Genomic DNA, 22,291 nt, shown 5'->3' on the forward strand with positions numbered 1-22,291 from the left:
TCTTCCCCACCACCGATGTCAGGCTAACTGGTCTATAATTCCCTGTTTTCTCTCTCCCGCCTTTCTTAAAAAGTGGGATAACATTAGCTACCCTCCAATCCACAGGAACTGATCCTGGATCTATAGAACATTGGAAAATGAACACCAATGCGTCCACGATTTCCAGAGCCATTTCCTTAAGTACCCTGGGATGCAAACCATCAGGCCCTGGTGATTTATCAGCCTTCAGTCCCATCAGTCTACCCAACACCAATTCCTGCCTAATGTGGATTTCCTTCAGTTCCTCCATCAACCCCAGATCCTCTGGCCACTAGTACATCAGGAAGATTGTTTGTGTCCTACTTAGTGAAGACTGTTTCAAAGTACCTCTTCAACTCATCTGCTATTTCCTTGTTCCCCATAATAAATTCACCTTTTTCAGTCTTCAAGGGTCCAACTTTGGTCTTAACTATTTTTTTCCTCTTCACATACCTAAAGAATCTTTTACTATCCTCCTTTATATTCTTGGCTAGCTTACCTTCGTATCTGATCTTTTCTACCTGTATTGCCTTTTTATTTATCTTCTGTTGCTCTTTAAACATTACCCCATCTTCTTGCTTCCAGCTCACCTTTGCTATGTTGTACTTCTTCTCTTTTATTTTTATACTGTCCCTGACTTCCCTTGTCAGCCACGGTTGCTCCTTACGCCCCTTGGAATCTTTCTTCCTCTTTGGAATGAGCTGATCCTGCACCTTCTGTATTATACCCAGCAATACCTGCCATTGTTGTTCCACTGTCATCCCTGCTAGGGTATCTTTCCAGTCAACTTTGGCCAGTTCCTCCCTCATGGCTCCATAGGCCCCTTTGTTCAACTGTAACACGGACACCTCCAATTTACCCTTCTCCCTCTCAAATTGTAGATTAAAACTTATTATCCATGCCATTAATCCCTAGGCAGTTCCTTAAACAATCCATAAACAACCCAGTCTGAAGAAGGGTCCCGATTTGAAACGTCATGCATTCCTTCTCTCCAGAGATGCTGCCTGTCCCGCTGAGTTACTCCAGCATTTTGTGTCTATCTTCGGTTTAAACCAGCATCTGCAGTTCCTTCGTTCACCTTAAATAATTATACTTTTGTAGATTACCTCAGCACAGGTAGTTCTGCTGTAATGTGTTAGTTGCATTCCTAAGGATCTGCATGTTATGGAAAAATGCTTTACACAGGTTAATGGGAGAAAGAAGGTTAGGGGCAAGATAACTTTAGACTTGGAATAACTAAGTTAATTTACCCTGCAGAATTTTCAAAAATATGCATTTTTTTCAACAGCAATAATTTCATTTTTCTTACTGCAAATTTCTATCACATTGTTTAATAGAATAACGTTGCACAAGTGTCTATAGAAGTGGTTACTTTTCAATTTCAGTAACCACCCACTGTTAAAGTGACAGCTGTGATAAGGTTCACTACTTAAAAAACAGACAACTCACAAAAACGTTAGGTAAACTGAAGCTTTACTGATCATCAGCTGGCGGAAGTGACGGGAATACACCAGTCAAGTAAGCAATAGACACTTGACTTCCCCGTGCCACCACTTCAATGAATAATGATTTGCACAGTTTTATACTGTATGTCACTTAGTCACATTCCAAAGATGTTAGTCATGGTCACAAGATGCAGCCAATATACATCACTAAAGCACCTTCAGGACCAGACAGTTCAAAGGCATCTTATCAGTTGGTACTTCCAAGACAAGACATTTCAAAGGCATCGGTCTCTTATCAGATGGTACTTTCAAGACAAGACATTTAGTCGCTGTCTCAATATACATCAACCTGAGACAAGCCTGGGCTTGTCTCTCTCTCTTTTATCAATTGGTACTTTTCCACTAGAGAAAGCCTGCTTGAGAACGAATACAGGCTACAACCTAGTCAAGTATTCCACCATGTATCTTTTATATATTTAAAGGCATTTAACCTTTTCATTCCCTCCTCTTATCATTTTGATGATAACAATTACAGTCCTCGCCGAGTACATAAGAAAGGCCATAAGCATCGCAACTGACAAATTAAGAGTACAATTAGTAATATAATCAATCCATAGTGGGCAATAATTCCCCAAGTCCTGCCAAACATATTAAATGGCCACCAAAGTCCCCTGGAGCTATAATCATGGAAATCAGCTCCTATCTTCTTTATTTTAGCCACTTCCATTCTGATAAGGGCTTTAATTGATAGTAATCTGATGCGACACGTGAGCAAACATAACATTCTTGCTGACAACCAACATGCATTTCGGAGGCATAGATCATGTGAGTCTCAGCTTATCCTGATGACAAATGACTTGGCCAAGCACCTTGATGGTAACGTCATCACGGATTTAGTAGTACTGGACTTTTCTAAAGCATTTGATGTTATCCCACACCAGAGACTGCTTCGGAAGCTTGACTTCTATGGTATTCGTTCCAACGCGAAACAATGGATTTCCAGTTTCCTGACAAATCGTCTTCAGCGGGTGTGTGTGAACGTATAGAGCTCCAATTGGCATCCAGTGTTGAGTGGTACACCTCTGGGCGCAGTACTTGGCTCACATCTGTTTTGCTTTACATAAATGACATCCATGGAAAAAGTCGCAAGTACGACCAGACTATTCACTGATGACTGTTTGCTGTACCGTCCAATTAAGTCAGCTGATGATGAAGGATCTCGATACAATGGTTGAGTGGTCACAACAATGGGGCATGCAGTTCAACCCTTCCAAATGTGAAACCATGCTTGTCACCAGAAAGAGGAATCCAGGCGAAACATCTTACAATATATTTGGTGCCACCCTTGAAGAATCCAAACAAACCAAGTATCTTGGCATCAAATTGCAGAATGATCTGCGTTGGAATGGGCAGACTCATCATGCAACGGTGAAAGCAACAGGTGTCCTAAATTTTCTGAGGCGCAACTTTCATCATTGTTCAACTTCTGAAGCTATACTTCACCCTCGTTAGACCTCATTTGGACTACGCAGTTGCAGCATGGGACCCATACACAAATAAAAACATTTCTTCCATCAAACGTGTCCAAAGACAGGCAGCTCGATTTGTTACTAACACCTATGAGAGAGAAGCTAGTGTTACCAAACTTCTGAATTCTCTGGGGTGGAACCCTCTCCAAGGCAGACGTGAAGCTCACTGTTTGACCTGTTTTTACAAATTGTTAAATGGTCAGCTCGACATAGATTACAAGACCTACACCAGACCCAAACCAATTAGGAGCAGACGTGGGCATTCGATCCAATTTGTGATTCCAGCTACCAAGACAGAGGTGTACAGCAATGCGTTCTTCCCTCGCACAATTAAAGCATGGAATAATCTCCACCCTACCATAGTTACCCAACCAGATGCAACTAAATTTAAGGTAGCTCGTTCTTCCCAAAAACCCCTTCTGGCTTAAGTCCTCCCTCCACCACGTCCAGTTTAAATTCCATTTGGAATATTTTGGAGGACCAAGAAACCAAGAACCAAGGGCTGCCAAGTCGGTAATGTTGGAGGAAGCATCGGGGATAAAAGTACAATATTCTCGGCCAATTATGACGCATGTCCCTCTTTTTACTGCTAGGATAAAATCAAGCCCCATTCTCTTCTGTAATTCTACCGTTCTCATAGACCTCTTACTATCTGCAGTTGGGGTATATCTGCTGCGCTAGTTATGTTTAATTTCTAATCTCGTTTAAAGGGAGGGGTGTACCATCCTTTAAATACGGGTTAGTCCTCAAGTTCGCCATTCTGAGGGCACCCGTTAGTTGCTGTTTTATTGCGAAAACAGTGTAAAGCCAGAATCTCAATAAGATTAAGGGATATTGTTACGGGTACCCGGACGTGGTGTCGAAGGACGAGAAGCCGAAGCGAAGAAGTGGAAGCCAAATAACCGAACTGAGACAACGCCGAAAAGTCAACTAACGGAACGGACAGCGCCGAAAAGCTGAAGAACCGAAAGGGCGGGTTGCCTAAAAGCCACAAACTGAAAGGGGGATTTGCGAAAAGCCAAATAACCGAACGGACGCAACGCCAAATAACGAACATGAAGTCACCGGGGGGCGGTGACTTGTCAGCAATTGGTCCAGACCTCCGCGTCCATCACTGGCCGGGGGAGACGGGAGGGTGGGGGTCATTTTCCCACACAAGACCGCCTGGGGATGGAAGGTGACTGGGCACTCTGAACCCGAGCACCAAGGTGTAAGCGGTCGAAGGGTCACATCCCTCGGGACAGCCCCCACTCTCCCTCGCCCTCCGCCTCGTGGCCGCACTGTAACGGGCTGTGGGTCAGCAGCGCACACACACACGGGGCCGCAGCTCCGGGCAGCCGACACACGGGACCGAAAACCCAGCAACGTCCCCGTCAGCTGCAGCAGAGTTGGGGACAGTCTGGTCTCTCCGCCCACCCAGCGTCACTGACCGTGATGCACCGTCATCGACACCCAACCCCCACACCATGGTGATTCACCGACCCCCGGACCCCGACCCACACACGGGATAATGATTCCGGGAATGTCAGGAGAGTGAGAGAGGGAGAGCGAGAGATAGATGGATAGATGGATGGATGAGAGGGAGTGAGAAAGAACGAGAGAGAGAGAGAGATTCCAGCTCTTAACCCCAAGCACCGTGGTAGATCAACGCTTACAAAAATAATCCGCTCTATGATCTTTGGCAGTGACTCCAAGGTGCTGCGATTGCCACAGAGGAAGTGATATGCATCACTGGCCAGGGGGGGAGACGGGAGGGTGGGGGGGGGGGGGGGAGGTGGAGACTGGAGTGTGGGGGGGAGCTTGAGTTTGCGTTTATAAAATGGTTGCAGTGACTACAAATTGCTGTGATTGCCACAGAGGTTTTTCACTGTCATGTTCGTTCCTCGCCAGATTTTAAGCCAAAAAACAATCTGACGTCGAACGCAGATGAACCGTAAATGTTAAATAGGTATGAAACACTGAAACCTTTTTTAAAAGCTATATTTGCTGCAAGAATACACAAACAAATTTATTATTTAACTAATTTAAAATGTAACAAGATACAACAATTTAACTAATTTAAAATGTAACAAGATATAACAATTAAACTAATTTAAAATGTAACAAGGAACAGCAATTTAAACTAATATAAAATGTAACAAGGAATAAAAATATAACTAATTTAAAATGTGACCAGGATCAACAATTTAACTATTTCAAAGTGTGACAAGGTACAACAAAATTATAGGAATAGGAATAAAAATCAATTAAAAATTGTAAGCTAAGTCTCTTAGGAAAGCCAATCCTTCTTTATTGTAAGAATTGCAAATAGATTTTATTATTTTGTTAATGGCAGCATATTTTTTGTTAGGCTTTGAAATGTCAATCCCTGTAGATGCCTGCTCAATGAACATGTCATTTGATGCCTGTTCACTTCTGATCATTTTAAGTAATTTGGCCACTGTGGGATGAGTTACACTAAGTCTCTTTTTAAAGGCCTGATGCCAACCTTCAAGAGAATTGTTTGTTCTTGGCAAATTATCCTGAATTCGAGTGTAGACTGACCACAATTCACAATCGTGAAGTGGTCTCCTTCGCCTCCCTCTTTGAACTATTCCTAACCATGTACTTTCGAAGTAAACCAAAAATTCACTTAACATTTCTTCACTTTTGCATTTAAGGAGTACACCAATTCATCAAATATTTATTGAACATCTTCAGGGGGGACAAAGGCAAGAGCTTGTAATTGCTTAATGAGAAGTGCGTTGTCAGGCTTGGCATACCATTGTTGCAATCCACGAGTTTGAATATTTCGCCATAGACATTGACCAAACTGAAAGAAGCAACCATAAATAGACGTGTTTGGGAAGTTCTTTTTTAGTTGTTAATTAATTGTTGCTTTTTCAAAGTCAATTGTTATCGGTTGGAACCTTTATCTTTCAAAAACGTAAAAATTTCATTATATGGTTTTTTTCTTCCTTGTTGCTTGCAACACAATACACTAATGGCAAGGTTTTGTTTTCTGAAATAACAGCATGTATAATATAGAGTTGCTTTCCGAGGGGGCAGGGTCAAATGTGCTGTCGCCAATCATGATTCCTTTTTCAATAAAAGTTCCAAATTCTTCTCTGTCGATAAAATAATACCTATTGAAGAAGAACCCTGGCCCGAAACAATTTCTAATCCATTCCCTCCACAGATGCCACCTAGCCTGCTGAGTTCCTCCAGCACTCTGTTTTTTTAATTTAACTCTGAAATTGAAGATAGACTCAAAAAGCTGGAGTAACTCAGCGGGACATGCAGGCACTCTGGAGAGAAGGAATGTGTGACGTTTCGTGTCGAGTCCCTTCAGCATTATGCGTTGCCCGTGCATAAAATACGATCGCACCTGCGTATGTCCGTGTGTGTGTAAATGTGAATCGGCATGTGTTAGTGTCAACGTGCACGCCCGAGAGACGGGAAGTGGTCGCGCTGCGCTGCCTCGGGTCTTTATTCCCAGTAAGCAGAATTCTACCAACTTCCGTGGACCCCCAGCTGAACCCAGCTCCAAAATAGATTCCAAATGTGAAACCTGAAACGATGCAACTTGATACAAAACCACATGAAAAACTTGAGGGATTCCGCAAGCAACGAACAACTCATTAATCTTCAACAACAGATGCTTTAAAAAATAATTAATATACGCTCCACTCTTTCTGACCTGTTGATGTATAAATCTCCACGTTATTTTGTAAACTGGACGTTAGTTGTTTGGTCTCACAGGGCTCTCACTTAACTTTTTTTCCCTGTTGCCAGCCGGGCAACCTAGGCAGCTTTTTAGGTTGCCAAATGACAGTTTAGGTGGTCATTTAAGACGGCTTGCATGACGTGTGCGAAAATGTGCTCGGACGAAGTATGTAGTTACCATTCGGAATTATGCTCAATGAAGCATTCACATATTATTCGGGTTCAAATAAAGTCACAAATTAAACATATTCACCAATATATATATGATATATACCACAATGACATGCTGCAAAGTTATAATGCAATATCTCAACTCTTTTTACACGTTGCAATGAATGCAATTTCTATTATTTCTTTCCACTTCCAAACAAAAATGTGTTTGGATTATTCAGCGTATGATCAACCTGTGTCAATAAATCCTGGACCATGATCACATATATGCTTAACCATGCACACTACAGATTGATGCAAGCATGTTTTCTGTGAAGGACTGAAAATTATCATGACATAGCCAAAGCATAGGTCGTTATTGCTATTGGTACAGAAACACTCTCGTTTCCCACATAATTTATCCACAACAAAATATACAGGTTGCAAGGAAATTTCTAAAGGCATTTTATTATAATAGCTGTTAAAACTGATTATACCCATCTGACAGGTTAAACATTACACTAACTGACAAGAGATGGCCAAAGGACATAACTGCAGTAAATGTTCTTTTGGTAATATGTTTAAAGGTGTCAAAACGCCAAATTACCGGACATTCAGATTAGATGTATGGGCTGTGAACAGCAATGAAGATACCCATTTTGTACGCACCAGATTTTTTAAAAATTATTGATAAATGCTGTTTCCATCATTCCCACCAGAATTAATGTTAAAATTTCAACTGAAATATCTCCTGACCAAATTTGTGATGTATTTGACCGACTGTAGAAGTAAAACCTGGATAAATCCAACGTATAGTTGTGAATGTTGCTCATTAAATAACTACAGTACTGATACTCCATATTAAGAGCATTGATTTGCCGTTAAAATGAATTCTGTAATAACGTGTCAACGGTAGCAGTGACAATCGAACACTGCGGTTTTAATGTTTCACGTGTTCACAATTTAATCAATACATCTTTATGGATTATAACAAATAATAACATTAGGAATTAGAGCACATTTGATTGCATTCTGTTATCAAACATAGTAAATGTTTGCTCTGAAGACATTTCCAGTACAGTAGGGTCAGGGGGTGTGCGGGATGGATAGATGGTGAGGGGTTGAGAAGGCAATCGGTGCGGAATTGATGGATTGAGGCAGGGGAATTAGTGTGCGTTGGTTGGAGTAGGTAAAATTGTGAGGGGAGAGCGCGGGAGATATCGGGGGGATCAGTACAGGATGGACGGGGGGGATCAGTACAGGATGAATGGGTCTAGCTAAAAATGCTGGAGAAACTCAGCGGGTGAGCCAACATCTATGGAGCGAAGGAAACGTTTCGGGTCGAGACCCTTCTTCAGACTGATCCCCCCATTCTTCTTGAATGGGGGGATCAGTACAGGATGGATGGGGGGCGTCAGTGCAGTGTGGATCGGAGGGTCTGTGCAGGATGAACGGAGGGATCAGTACAGGATGAATGAGGGGATCAGTAAAAGAAGAATGAGGAGATCACTACAGGATGGATAGGTGGATCGGTGCAGGATAAATGGATGGGGGGTCAGTACAGGATGAATGGGAGGGTCAGTACAGGATGGATGGGGGATCAGTACAGGATGAATGGGGAGGGGGTCAATACACGATGAATTGGGGGACCAGTTTAGGATGGATGGGGAGTGGCAAGAGAATCAATGTGAGGTGGATAGGGAGATCAGTGAAGGATGAATAGAGGGGGGGAGGGTAGATGGGGAGAGGAGCACAGGGGATGTCAGTGAGGACTGAATAGAGGCGGAAATGGGGATCAGGGTGGGATGGAGAGGAAGGGTCCCAGGATAAGAGGGGCTGGAGGGGAGTGTACAAGAGAGAGAGAGAGAGAGAGAGGGGGGGGGGGGGTGAGGGGCAGAGCAGGTGGGGAGGAAGGAAGGGCAGCGCTCCTCGGACAACGGTGTCATCACCGGCCCGCTGCCTTGGCAGTCCCTGTCCCCCGCCAAGTGCCGCCACCAAAGGGGGAGACAGTTGGGATCGCCTCGCCACCGCCTCCCCTCCTCCGCCAGCCAACAGGAAGGTGCGAGGCCGAGCGGTGCAGGTGCTTCAGACGGCATTAATCCTGTCTAACTGGAGTTGTTCTGAACCACCATAAATGCTGGGAATACCTTAACTCATTCCTATCCAGTCTCGGTCAAGACATTACTTAAACTCTTTAATGTCCTATTTATTCCCTTTAACTACTGACAGCTGTGTTCTTAGAGTCATTGGCGTAAGATTAGCCATGATCAGCCATGATCATATTGAATGGCGGTGCAGGCTCGATGGGTCGAATGGCCTACTCCTGCACCTATTTTCTATGTTTCTATGACTACCACCAAAATGTTACATGGAACCCCAGATCTTTCTACCTGTATGTTTAAATCCAAGAGCTTTTTTTTCTGCTTCCCAATTTCCAAAGTAACTTTTAAGTGGTTCATTAAATCCTTATCAAAACTGCGTTATAACTATTTCGACCCAGGTAATGCAAAAATGTTCCCTAATTCATTACTAGCATCATATCCAATTCAGGTTATAGAAGCATGCAATATTTTTAAAAATACAATATGTAATTGTTAAAGATAATAATGTTCATATTTTTCTTAATTCCACTTTCTGAATAACAGCTAATATTAATATATACAATTCTGCCAATGAATGAAAAGCAAGAAATTGTATATGTTTTATAAATGTACAATGATTGGAAGATTCTGCACAACATCAAGCTATCTCTCATGATAGCCTTCAAGAATATTTTATCTCAATAATAGCTTGGAACTGGGTAAGGCTTAATTATGATCCTTCCCAGAGTCAATAATCAGTTGGGCCTGAACTTTTGCGGTGTCTGAAAATCTGACGGTAACTTAGAAGTATTAGACTTATGTGCAAAATAAAGAAAGCCCCAATCTTGCACTGGGACCCAATATGACACTTGACATCCACCATGACTCACCACTCCCAACGTCAAAATTAAAGCTTGAAATTGTATAACATGGATTATAATTGTGTTGAAATCTATGTCCCTGTGATGTTCTGAAAACAAAGAGGAACTTCATTTGTTTTGAAAAGTACAAAAGCAAAATAATAATGGTTTTAAAGAAAGTTCAGTTGCAATGGTGTGAATTTTTCATTTTCTTCTTGTGCACAACACTTTAAAGAACATTCCTTGCAATGTAACTGCTATTTGTGTCTTCCAGGGTGGCTGTGATTTGTGCACCAGCATCTGCTTTCTGTCTTGGGTCAGTGCACCCTAAAGACAGGTTGGCACTGAAGGTTCGGCATCTCAAGACACTGGGCTATCAAGTAGCATTGGTGAGTATTACAATAACTTATTTGGCTTGATAACTTTCCAAGCTGAAGTGGCCAAGCAAAATCAATTGGACAAAATTCAGCCTAGTGCCTGATTGAGAACAACATTTTCACTACTTTGGTGTGTTTTCTTCTGGCTAGATTTTGGTTTGTTTCACTGGCATCTAATTAAAATGCTTATTTATGCTTTTTTTGTTGGTTTCACTTTATTTGTAACGTTACTCGGAGACGGAAGAACAAGAGACAGCCATTTAGCTTTACTCTATTCTACACTCCTTCCACCTGCCTTGGTTCCATCATAAAAGTGAAAACTGAAATTGCTGGAAATAATCCGCATGTTAGGCCACGTCTGTAGGAAGAGAAACAGTAAACGATTCACATGAAACTCCTTCCTCAGAGCTTTTCTGTTGGGTGTTTCCAGTTATTTCAGTTTAGTCATAGACATACAGCATGAAAACAGGCCCTTTGGCCCAACTTTCCACATCGACCAACATGTCTCATCTACGCTAGTCCTACCTGCCTGTATTTGGCTCATATCCCTCTAAACCTGTCCTCTCCATGTATCTGTCTAAATGTTTCTTAAACGTTGTGAATGTACCTGCTTTTATTTTACATTTCCAGGATCAGCTTAATTTTCACTGCCTTGGTTCCATATTCTGTAATTTCTTCACTTAAGCTAATACAGGTGCACAACCTTTTATCCGACAGCCTTGGGACCAGACACTTTGCGTAATTCAGAATTTGTCGGTCTTCGGAATGGAATTTTTTTAGCGTAGATTTTAATGGCTGGCTCAGTGGTAGAGTGCTCGGCTCATATCCGCAAGGTCGCGAGTTTGCGCCTTGATCCCGGCAGTTACTCGGTCGCGAGTTTGAGTCTTCAATGTCGTTTTTTCATGCAGAATAAATGTTTGTATGAGATGCAGTGTAGGAGAGGTGTACTGACTGTGTGGGCAGAACTTTGGAAGTGATTGCCCACCAGTCTAAAACGCCGCTGTGTCTCCCTGTCCCTGGGATAGCAGGGGGCGATCAAACAGCACAATACCCCCCTCCCCCTCCAACTCCAGAGGAATCCGCTCCCCGATGGGCCGCTATGGCGACAAGTGGCAGTTTGCCCACAGCCCGAGCTGCGCCACCCCAAGAACACCTTGCACACCATCAGCTTCTGCCCCTACATGTTCCTCTGGAGTTGGAGCGGGGCTGGGCTGGAGTTGCTGCTGGCTGTGGGTCTCTGGGATCTCCGTGCTTGCAGTGGGCCTGGGGGTCGCGGTCCCATTGGTCCTGACGTCTCCGGCCACCCCCCTGGACTGGAGCTGAGACTGGGAACTGTACCGCCTTGCCCCCTCCCTCTGCAACTGCAAACAACCCCACTCTCCTGCAAGGGCGGTACAGTTCCCGGAGGATAGCAGGTGGCCGGAGACGTCAGGACCAACAGGAACCCGCTCCCCGATGGGCCCCTACGACGCCCCGAGCTGCGCCCCGTCATCCGCAACCCAGGTTCCTCTGTAGTTGGAGCGGGGCTGGGCTGGGCTGCTGCAGGCTGTGGGTCTCTGGGTTCTCCGTGCTTGCGGTGGGCCTGGTGGTCGACGTCCAATTGGTCCTGACGTCTCCGGTGACTGCACTGGCCTGCTGCCATCGCCGACGTGAAGACAGTGCAAAGCCCCCGCGCCGGTGCAATGAGCGGGGAGCTGGAGAGGGGAGGGATGGGGGTCACACACATGGCCGGGAAGCAGAGGGGTGTAGGTGGGGTGAAACTGAAGGGAGCGACAATCTGCTGCTGCCTGCACGCTGAGTTAGAAAGTTCCCACGCAAGACTCACGATACGCTGTGTATCGTGTCTACCGTGGGAACTTTTTAACAGCGGGCAGGTAGCAGCATATTGTCAATTATTAACCCTCCCGCGCAATATACCCTCACCTTCTCTTTTATGAATGGGGATTTAGTTCCCCTTTCTTCGAGGACCGACCGGAGGTTCCGCTGTCACCTCTGCGGGCCGCCCTCGGTGAACGTCCTGTCTCCCTGTCCCTGGAATAGTAGGGGGCGATCAAACAGCACAATACCCCCCTCCCCCTCCAACTCCAGAGGAATCCGCTCCCCGATGGGCCGCTACGGCGACGTGGCAGTTCGCCCACAGCCCGAGCTGCGCCACCCCAAGAACAAGACGTACCCCTTGCACACCATCAGCTTCTGCCCATACGGGGAGCGTGTTCCTCTGGAGTTGGAACGGGGCTGGGCTGGAGTTGCTGATCTGGGATCTCCGTGCTTGCAGTGGGCCTGGGGGTCGGTGTTCCGTTGGTCCTGACGTCTCTGGTGACTGGCACTGTGCTGCTAGCATCGCGACGTGAAGACAGTACAAAGCCCCCGCGCCGGTGCAATGAGCGGGGAGCTGGAGAGGGGAGGGAAGGGGTCACACACATGGTCGGGAAGCAGAGGGGTGTAGGTGGGGTGAAACTGAAGGGAGCGACAATCTACTGCTGCCTGCACGCTGAGTTAAAAGGTTCCCACGCAAGACTCACGATACACTGTGTATCGTGAGTCTACCGTAGGAACTTTTTAACGCAGCTGGCAGGTAGCAGCATATTGTCAATTATTAACCCTCCCGCGCAATATACCCTCACCTTCTCTTATATGAATGGGGATTTAGTTCCCCTTTCTTCGAGGACCGACCGGAGGTTCCGCTGTCACCTCTGCGGGCCGCCCTCGGTGAACGTTTTCAAGGACCTTTCTTCAAGGACCGAAAGAATGTCGCTATTCGGAGGTTTTCGTTATTTGGATCTTCGGATAAAAGGTTGTGCACCTGTACTATCATAGAACAAAGAAAAGAACAGCAGAGGAACAGATCCTTTGGCCCATAATATCTGTGCCATTAAACTAAACTTCCCTGCCTGCAGGTGGTCCATAATCCACTATCCCCTGCATATCCAAAAAATTCTTAAATGCATCTATCGCATCTGCCTCCATCACCACCCCAGGGAGCACGTTCTAGGCATCCACCACTCTCTGTGTAAAGCAACTTGCCCCGCACATCTCCTTTAAACTGTACCCCTCTCTTTATACATTCAATTCTGCCAGTATCTCGCTTGCCACAGAAATGTGTGAAAAACGTTGTTTTGCGTGCTATCCAGGCAGGTCATTTCATATCCAAACATGTGTACGACAGTAGTGCAAAAGAGAAAATGTATGGAATGGCAGAGCAGGCATGAAGGACCAAAAAGGTCTATTCCTGCTCCTAACTTCCATGCTTCTGCACCCTTTGTATAAAGCAGGGGTCGGCAAACTACGGCCCCCGGGCCGAATGTGGCCCGTAACCCAAAATCATCCGGCCCGCAGGCGTTTTTGTTTTTTTCCGTAGTCATCCGGCCCGCTGTCTTCCTTCATCTCCAGTACCTCCCGGGCCCGTTGCCCAGGCACGGTGACGCAAGGAGGCCTACGCTGGCGGCCGCAATTGCGGAGCCGCCGAGTGCCAAACTCTGGCTGTACCGCATCCAGCGCAAAGCCGCCAGTATGGCCACGCACCTTCTGTGTCTGGGCTTCATTATCGGGATCGGGGTTGTCAATAGACCGGGGACAAGTGAGTATGAGTATTTGAGCCACCGCCTTCAGGACAGAGCCAATGCAATGGACCTAGGTACGCCGTGTTGGTGAGCGCCCATAACTAGGGGCCAGTGCTCCCGGTGGCGTCCTTGAAGGGGCGGGATCCATGTGAACACGTGATTTGATGCCTGCCATCCGGGTTGGGATGGGTGCGAGGTCTATGTGAACACACGATAGATGTGGCCCGCCATCAGCTCACAGACATGCGTCCTGGCCTCTATGCAGAACAAGGTTGCCGGCCCCTGGTATAAAGTGTTTCCAACCAGCAGAACTACCTGTAAATATCATATGTAACCATCAGGTTTCGGTAGACATAAAGTTAGTTCCCCTTTGTTTTAATAGCTCTTCAAGGAGTTTGTTTTTGACAGTCTCAACAGGACCATGAGGTCAAGATATCTTTATTCATTTTTGCAATGTGTCTGATGCTGCTACGGTCAGCATTAATCACTTTCTACCTTTTCCTGAGATGTTGAAGGCGATCCTGTGGGCGGTAGTTTGATTCAATCAAATAACAGCAGCCTGTGAGGGCAGTTAAGTGCCAATCACATTGGGTGTGGGCCTGGAGTTGTGCCAACGCCAATGCAAGGTGGCAGGTTCCTCTCCTCAACATACAGCAGTAAACTGTTGATTTTATTTTTACACAATAGTCTAACAGCTTAATATTCTCTTTGATATCGACCAGCATTGTATTTACAGATTTATTGTGGTGGATATTGTGGGAGTGCTGCAGTGTCAAAGTCTGTTGGATGATGTTAAACAGACCCCTGTCTTCTTTCTCATGTAGCAGTGATATATCACAAGGCACTTTCTTCAATAAACAGCAATGGTACTATATCCCTTGATTCAAATAATACTTAACCAATTTAAATCGCTCTTTTTTTTTATCCCATTGCCGTCTCTGGGAATAAATTGGATGCTGGTTTCCTGAATTGCATCAGTGACTGCCGTTCAGGAAATGGTAAGGCGGTTTAGTATGTCCTAAAGTTGTGAAAGGTGCTATTTAAATCTAAATCTTTTTCTCAAATTATTTGTTAAACCCTCTAATTTGCTGTGCTTCTAACATAACTACCACACCTTTATGCCATTCTGGTATGTTTGAGGGGGTGTTCATGCAACATTTGCAGTGAGCAACTGGACAACTATGTACATACACCAAGAGGAATTGAGGGGAAATTGCTGGAACACTCAGCGGGTTCCGCAGTGCCTGCTGAAGCTGAAACAGAGTTAATGGCTCGGGTTTTCTGTTGGATACATCTGCAGTTATAGGTTTTCATTAAAAGAAAAATGTTCTGTGATAATTGGTAATTTTTTATTATTGTCACGTTTACTGAGAGACAGTGAAAATGTTTTGTGTGCTATCCAGGCAAATTATACCATATAAGAGTATGATCAAACCCTTACTTTACGTGTAAGAAGGAACTGCAGGTGCTGTTTTAAATCCAAGATGGACCCAAAAAGCTGGAATAACTCGACAGGTCAGACAGGTCTCGGGAGTAAAGGAATAGGTGACGTTTCGGGTTGAGACCCTTCTTCAGACTGAGTGTCAGGGGAAAAGGAAACGAGATATAGTGGTGATATAGAGAGATATAGAACAAATGAATGAAAGATATGCAAAAAAATAACGTGATGAAAGCAACAAGCCATAGTTAACTTTGGGCTAGGTGAAAATGAGTTACAAACAATTAAACTCAGCAGGATGACATTGACACCAATACAACGACTAGAGTAGGGGATGGATGGAGAGAGAGGGGATGCAAGGGTTACTTGACTTTAGGGAAATGAGTACACATACCGATTGTAAGCTGCCCAAGCGAAATATGAAGGTAGACACAAAATGCTGGAGAAACTCAGCGGGTGAGGCAGCATCTATGGAGAGGAGGAATTGGCAGCGTTTCAGGTCAAGACCCTTCTTCAGACTGATGTCAGGGGAGGGGGTAGGACAAAGAAAGAAAGTAGGCGGAACAGTGGGACAAGTGGGTGGACTGGGAAGGGGGAGGGAAAGGAGAGAGAGAGAGCAAGGGCTACCTGAAGTTAGAGAAGTTAACTCATACCGCTGGAGTGTAAATTTCCCATGTGAAATAGGAGGTGCTGTTCCTCCAATTTGTGCTGGGTCTCACTCTGACAATGGAGGAGGCCCAGGACAAAAAGGTTAGATTGGGAATGGGAGGGGGAGTTGAAATGCTGGACCACCAGGAGATCAGCTTGGTTAAGACGGACTGAGCGGAGGTGTTGAGCTAAATGATCGCCGAGTCTGCGCTTGGTCTCTCTGATGTAGAGAGGTTGACACCTGGAACAGCGGATGCAGTAGATGAGGTTGGAGGAGGTTCAAGTGAACCTCTGCCTCACCTGGAAAGACTGTTTGGGTCCTTGGATGGAGTCGAGGGAGAAGGTATAGGGACAGGTGTTGCATCCACTGCGGTTGCAGGGGAAGGTACCTGGGGAGGGAGTGGTTTGGGTGGGAAGGGATGAGTTAACCAGGGAGTTGTGGAGGGAACGGTCTCGGCGGAAAGGGGTGGAGATGGTGGGATCCCGTTGGAGGTGGCAAAAATGTTGGAGGATTATGTGTTGTATGTGATGGCTGATGGGGTGAAAGGTAAGGACCAGGGGGACTCTGTCACTGTTGCGACTGGAGGAAGGGGGAGTAAGAGCGGAGCTGAGTGGTGCCAAGGAGACCCGTGTTAGGGCCAGGGTTCCCGTCTTCCATCTATGATTCCCTGTTCCCTAAAGAATGAGGACATCGCGGATGTCCTGGTATGGAACACTTCATCTTGGGCACAGATGCGGCGTAGATGGAGCACTTGGGAGTAGGGGATTGAGTCTTTGCAGGAAGCAGGGTGGGAAGAAGTGTAGTCTAGATAGTTGCGGGAGTCAGTAGATTTATAATAGATGTCAGTTGATAATCTATCTCCTGTGATAGAGACGGTGAGATCAAGAAAGGGAAAGGAGGTGGCTGAGATGGTCCAAGTGATTTGAGTGCAGGATGGAAATTGGTGGTGCAGTTAATGTTGTTCATGATTTCTGCATGGGTGCAGGAGGTAGCATGAATGTAGAGTTCGGGGATAGGCCAGTGTATGCCTGGAACAGGGATTGTTCAACGCACCCTACAAAGAGGCAGGCATGACTAGAGCCCTTGCGGGTGCCCATAGCTACGCCTTTGATTTGGAGGAAGTTGGAGGAGTCAGAGGAGAAGTTGTTGAGAGTGAGGACTGTCTCAGCCCAGCTAGGTGGAGGAGACAGTAGAGGGAAATTGGCAGATTCTGCGGTCGAGGAAGAAACAGGGGGCTTTTAATGCCTTTCGGTGGAGGATGGAGGTGTGGTGTGACTGAACATCCATAGAAAAGATGAGGGAGTAGGGGCCTGGAAAGCGGAAATCTTTAAAGAGACGAAGGATATGTGAGGTATCTTGGACATAGATCGGGAGGGATTGGAACAGGGGTGATAAGATGGAGTCGAGATACACGGAAATGATTTCAGTGGGGCAGGAGCAAGCAGAAACAACAGATACAACAGAAGAGAAAGGAAGTAGAATATAGGGTTACAGGTATGGAGAAAGTACAGATAAAAAATATTCAAGGGCTGTATTGAAGTAGATTGGGAGAACGGGAATTCATCCTTGGCATATGCGAGATCTTTTCAAGAGTCTGATAGCAGCGTGGAAGAAATTGTTGCTGAATGTGATGTGTGCTTCCAGACTTTTGTGTCTTCCGCCCAATGCGAAAGGGGTGAAGAAGGAATGACTGGGGAGTGGATGGCCCTTGCTAATGTGGACTGGTTTCCCAAGGCCTTATGAAGTATAGATTGAATTGATGGGGTGGGGGGAGGTTGGATTCTGTTGTCGGCCATGCTACGTCCACAGCCCTGCAATTTTTTTTGCCATCTTGGGCAGTTGTATTTTAGCGTCCGCTTCCTGATCACGTGAATTTGAAGCTCAGTTTGTGTGATGGAAGAGGCAGACAGATATTCCGTCAAAACCTGATGCCCTTAATAACTGAGGAACAGATCCTGTTTGGCCTTATGCGATTTGTGGGCGGAGGAATTTTGATACCAACAACCTTCCATCTTTTAACTCTATTTTTCCTGTCTTTGTTTATTTTAGGTCGCGGAACATGAATTTGGCAGGCTGTCAGAAGATGAAAGAGTTGTGTTTTTAAAGAATGCAATCTTCGGAGAATGAAGAGCCTTTGAGAAGTCATTGAACATTGCATTGAGTGCCCATGGTGAGCAAGATGCAGTCAACGGCTTCAGTAAATCTCTGATACCATTTGCACTCTTCAAGAAATGGAACCTCCAATTGAATTAATGCTGTGTTTATCCGTAGCCAATTCACAGTAAGATCAGAATGAATCAATATGGGATGAACACAGACAGCTGCTCTAATGGTGTTGATCAAGATATCATGGCAAGAGATAAGCTTGATGTGGCAGCTTCTACATTAAGTTCTTTCTTTGTATACGGGGATGGTCTCCCAGAATCAACTAGAATAACTGTGAGCATGAATTGTGTTGTTCAGCTGACAATTTGAACTCTTGTTTTCTCTTGGGTGACAACCAAAACCTACATTTTTATGCAGCAACAGTGATACCAATAGGAACTACCCTTCTAAAGAGGCAAAACACCTTGTGCGCTGAAAATAAGGAAGTTAAACATGAAACACGGGAATTACTCGGTAGTTCAGGCAACATTTGTGTGGAACGGTTTACTCTGTTTCCTTCTCCACAGATGCTGCATAACTAGCTGAGTACCTCATTTTACTCTTACCACCCTTCCACCTCAGGTCAGTGTTGGAGTGCTACTGCTGTGATTCATTCATATGTATGAATAATGTGGATCAGGTGCACTACTTTCACACATGTGAAAAAGCCAACTGTTACTAAAAAAATGATGTTTCCTTCATGAGTAAAATTACTTTGATTTCTATAAAGCAGATTGTTTACCACCTCACCTCACCCACCTGCAGCTCCATGCCCATCACAGTGATGTCAGGATTTTTTTTAAATGCTTTTCATGTCTTCAAACTCTTCATACCCATTTGACCACTAAATAAGTGTTTACAAATAGTAGATATTGCTGTGACTTAGTAAAGGCAGTATTCAGTCAGGAATGTGATAACGTATAATTTGAGTGATTGTGCTTAGAACCTACAAAAGTACGTGCATGAACAGGCCCTGTGGCGGGCAATGTCTATGGCGAACATGATGCCAGCGCCAACTGTTATCTGCCTGCACATAATCCATATCCCTGCATTCCCTGCATAATCGTACATACATCCAAGAGACTTAAATGCCTCTATCTTAACTACCACCACACCCGGCGGCGAGTTCCACACACTCACCACTTTCTGTGTAAAAACACTTGCCCTGCACATCTCCTTTAAATTTTCCCCCGCTCAACTTTAAACTGTCCGCTAGTATTTGATATTTCCATCCTGATGGAAAAAAAAGTTCTGATTGTCTCCCTAATTTGTGCCTCTAATAATTTTATATACTTATATCAGGTCCTCCTGCAAGCTCCGGTGTCACAGAGCAAACAAACCAAGTCTGTCCAATGCAGTTAATACCCCATAATCCAGACATAATTCTGGTAAACGTCTGCATCCTCTCCAAAGCCTCCACATTCTTCCTGCAATGGGAAGACCAGAACTGCACGCAATATTCCAAATGTGGCCTAACCAAATTCTCATAATGCAAGCTGCATCATGACTTCCTGACTCTTGTACTCATTGCCCCAACCTTTGAAAGCGATGTGACTTATTTTACACTTTTGCCATTAATTGTATATTTTCACTTTACATTTGACCTGCCAAAATGTAACACCTCACACTTGCTCTGATTAAACTCCATCTGCCATTTCTCTGCCCATTTCTATAGCTGATCTATTCCTGCTGTATACTGTGACAGGCTTCCTCAAAATCCACAACCCCAGCAATCTTGGTGTCATCTGCAAACCTACGAACGAACCTGCCTACATTTACATCCAAGTTATTTATGTATATCACAAACAGAAGTGGTCCCGGCACATTTCCTTGTGGAACAGTGGTGCAGCAGTAGAATTGCTGCCTTCCAGTGCCAGAGACTTGGGTTTGATTCTGACTGCGGGTGCTGTCTGCACGGAGTTTGTACATTTTCCCTCCCACATTCCAAAGACATGCGGGTTTTTAGGTTAATTAGCTTCTGTAACTTGTCCCGAGTGTGTAGGATTGAACTAGTGTACGGGTGATCACTGGTTGGTGTCCAGCATATGTTTAAAGGATAAACACATGATGGACTGAGGAGAATTCCCTTACTTTAATTTCCAGGCCTTGTTCTGAGTTATCTTTCAGTGTCATTTAAAAGATAGCTCAGCATTCTCTCTGATCGGCACCGAGGTTATCAAACTAGGTTATGTGCTCAAATATCAAGAGGAGAACATGAACCCATCACCTCTTGACTTAGTGTGGGAGGAATTACCACTGAGCCACAGATGTATACAATCTTAAATATTTTTCCAATGTCGTGACTGCATTCAGTAACGGTGTTTATAGAAGTCATGTTTGGGATTGTGCTTTGAAACTAAATTTGGTTGTACAACTTTTATCAGAACTGTTGTAAAAGTCCACACATTGTTCAGCTGCTGGCAGAATACTTGTTTAGGCAAGTCATCCGTCTTAGAATATGAGATAAAATGTAACTCTTGGAAAACTTGTGATCCTTAAACGCTTCGATCTTTGTCTTCAAACAAAAGAACTGTTGAGGTGCTGGCCTTTTCTTAAAGTAAGCCCCTCATTATTCCATCAAGCCCACACAGCTGATATTAAGAACTATGAAACCATGGTTCTCAATCCTTGTGTACACTGAGCAGCTCCAAACATTTGATGCATCAAAGAGGAGAGTGCATTTTTAAAAATATTTCCATAATTATTGGTATTTTGAGAAATGTGTCATTCATTCCTATCTAATGGTGTCTATCAATTTACGAATATATGCATTATCCACCAGGTAAAGAAAATATTGATTTTAAATTGAATTTAAAAGAGCTGAGACACTCTGGTAGCTGGTAGCTGTACTGTTTGGTTGCTATTACTTTACATCCGGAGGAACTCTCAGCATTGATTCCCTAGACTTCAGTCAAAATTAACTTGCCAAATACAAAACACTGAAATATTAACTTGAGTTCTTTAAGGGTTTGGAGGCAACAATATTATGTATTTGCACAAGATGTATGAAGATATGATTTGATTCCATACTTGTATTCGAAGGAACTATTTTTGTCAACCTCTGCTTTCATGGGAGTTAAGGGTAAGAGATTTAAATCATCGAAGATTCAAGTGCATCATGATTTACTGCTTTGGTCTTCACATGGAAATTTGCATGTGATTCAGGATGCTTCCTGCAGTACAGGGATATTACAGGAATCTAGTTAATGGAGATGGATTGCCAATAGTCCGCAGAAGGCAAATGGTTTTCAGTTATTGGCACTATGGGAATATTATGCCTAATATGGATAGGCTGAATAAGCAGAAATATTGGACTAAGATCCTACTGTCTTTATCTTGGGAAGAAAATATAAATTGCACCTGTCATGACCTTTATTCCTGTATGTAGAATGTAATGAGTGACAGGAACAGGCAGTGCTGTGACATCTAATTAATATTTTGTTCAGGGGATTTATTAGTAAACATTGCTAGAGTAAAGTTTTGACCTGCCACAAGTGTGAACCATGAGCAAGGCATAGAGTCACTTCACTCCTGCAACATGGGTAAACTCCTGCATTCTCATAGTCATGTAGCATGAAAATAGGCCCTTCAGCCCAACTTCCTTATGCTGACCAAGATGCTCCATCTATAATAGTCTCACCTGCCTGCATTTGGCACATATCCTTTGAAACCTTTCCAACCCATCCAAATGTATTTTAAATGTTCTTATAGTGCCTGCCTCAACAACTTCCTCCGGCAGCTTGTTCGATACACCTACCGTATGTGAAATGTTGCTCCTTAGGTTCCTATTAAATCTTTCTCCTCTCACCTTCAACCTATATCCTCTGGTTCTTGATTCCCTTACTCTGGGTGAAAGACTCTGCATTCACCCTATCTATTTCCCCTCATGATTTTATACACCTCTATAAGATCTATAACCTTGGTCTCCTGTGCTCCAAGGAATAAAGACCTAGCTTGCCCAATCTCTCCTTATAGTCAGACCCTTGAGTCTTGGCAACATTTTCATAAATCTGGCAACGTCCTTATAAAATAAAATAAGTTGTTTTAAAACGATACTACTTATGACCTCAAGAAATCTTAAAATACTTTTTTGGCCAGTGAAGTAATTTTAAAATACAGTGACTATTGAAACCTAGCAGCCAGACTGGATAAACAACAATGAGCGGCCAGATAATTTGTTTTAATATTGGTTGACGGATAAATATCGCCCACGTCTGAGAGGGAGAACTTTCCTGCTTTTCATTTGATGTTTTATGCCTGGCTAAGTGCAGTTTCTTTCAAACAGCTCATCTCAAAATCTGTCTGTGACAATGTAGTACTCTTTCAATAATGTG

General features: G+C 44.3%; 1 protein-coding gene across 2 annotated transcripts in view; it reads left to right on the top strand.

The window, feature by feature from the left end:
* Positions 1-22,291, top strand: part of fastkd2 (FAST kinase domains 2) — a 62,045-nt gene that overhangs the window by 38,354 nt on the left and 1,400 nt on the right. The window contains exons 11-12 of one of the 2 annotated variants that reach the window (XM_055638434.1): positions 10,063-10,177; positions 17,862-17,982. In XM_055638434.1, the coding sequence (XP_055494409.1) occupies positions 10,063-10,177; positions 17,862-17,939 (193 nt within the window). In that variant the 3' untranslated portion in view covers positions 17,940-17,982. Of the gene's footprint in view, positions 1-10,062; positions 10,178-17,861; positions 20,443-22,291 lie in introns of those variants that run through there. The other variant, XM_055638433.1, reaches the window with a different exon arrangement.

The sequence above is a fragment of the Leucoraja erinacea genome, chromosome 7 (genome assembly GCF_028641065.1).
Source record: "Leucoraja erinacea ecotype New England chromosome 7, Leri_hhj_1, whole genome shotgun sequence".
Lineage (NCBI taxonomy): Eukaryota > Metazoa > Chordata > Chondrichthyes > Rajiformes > Rajidae > Leucoraja > Leucoraja erinaceus.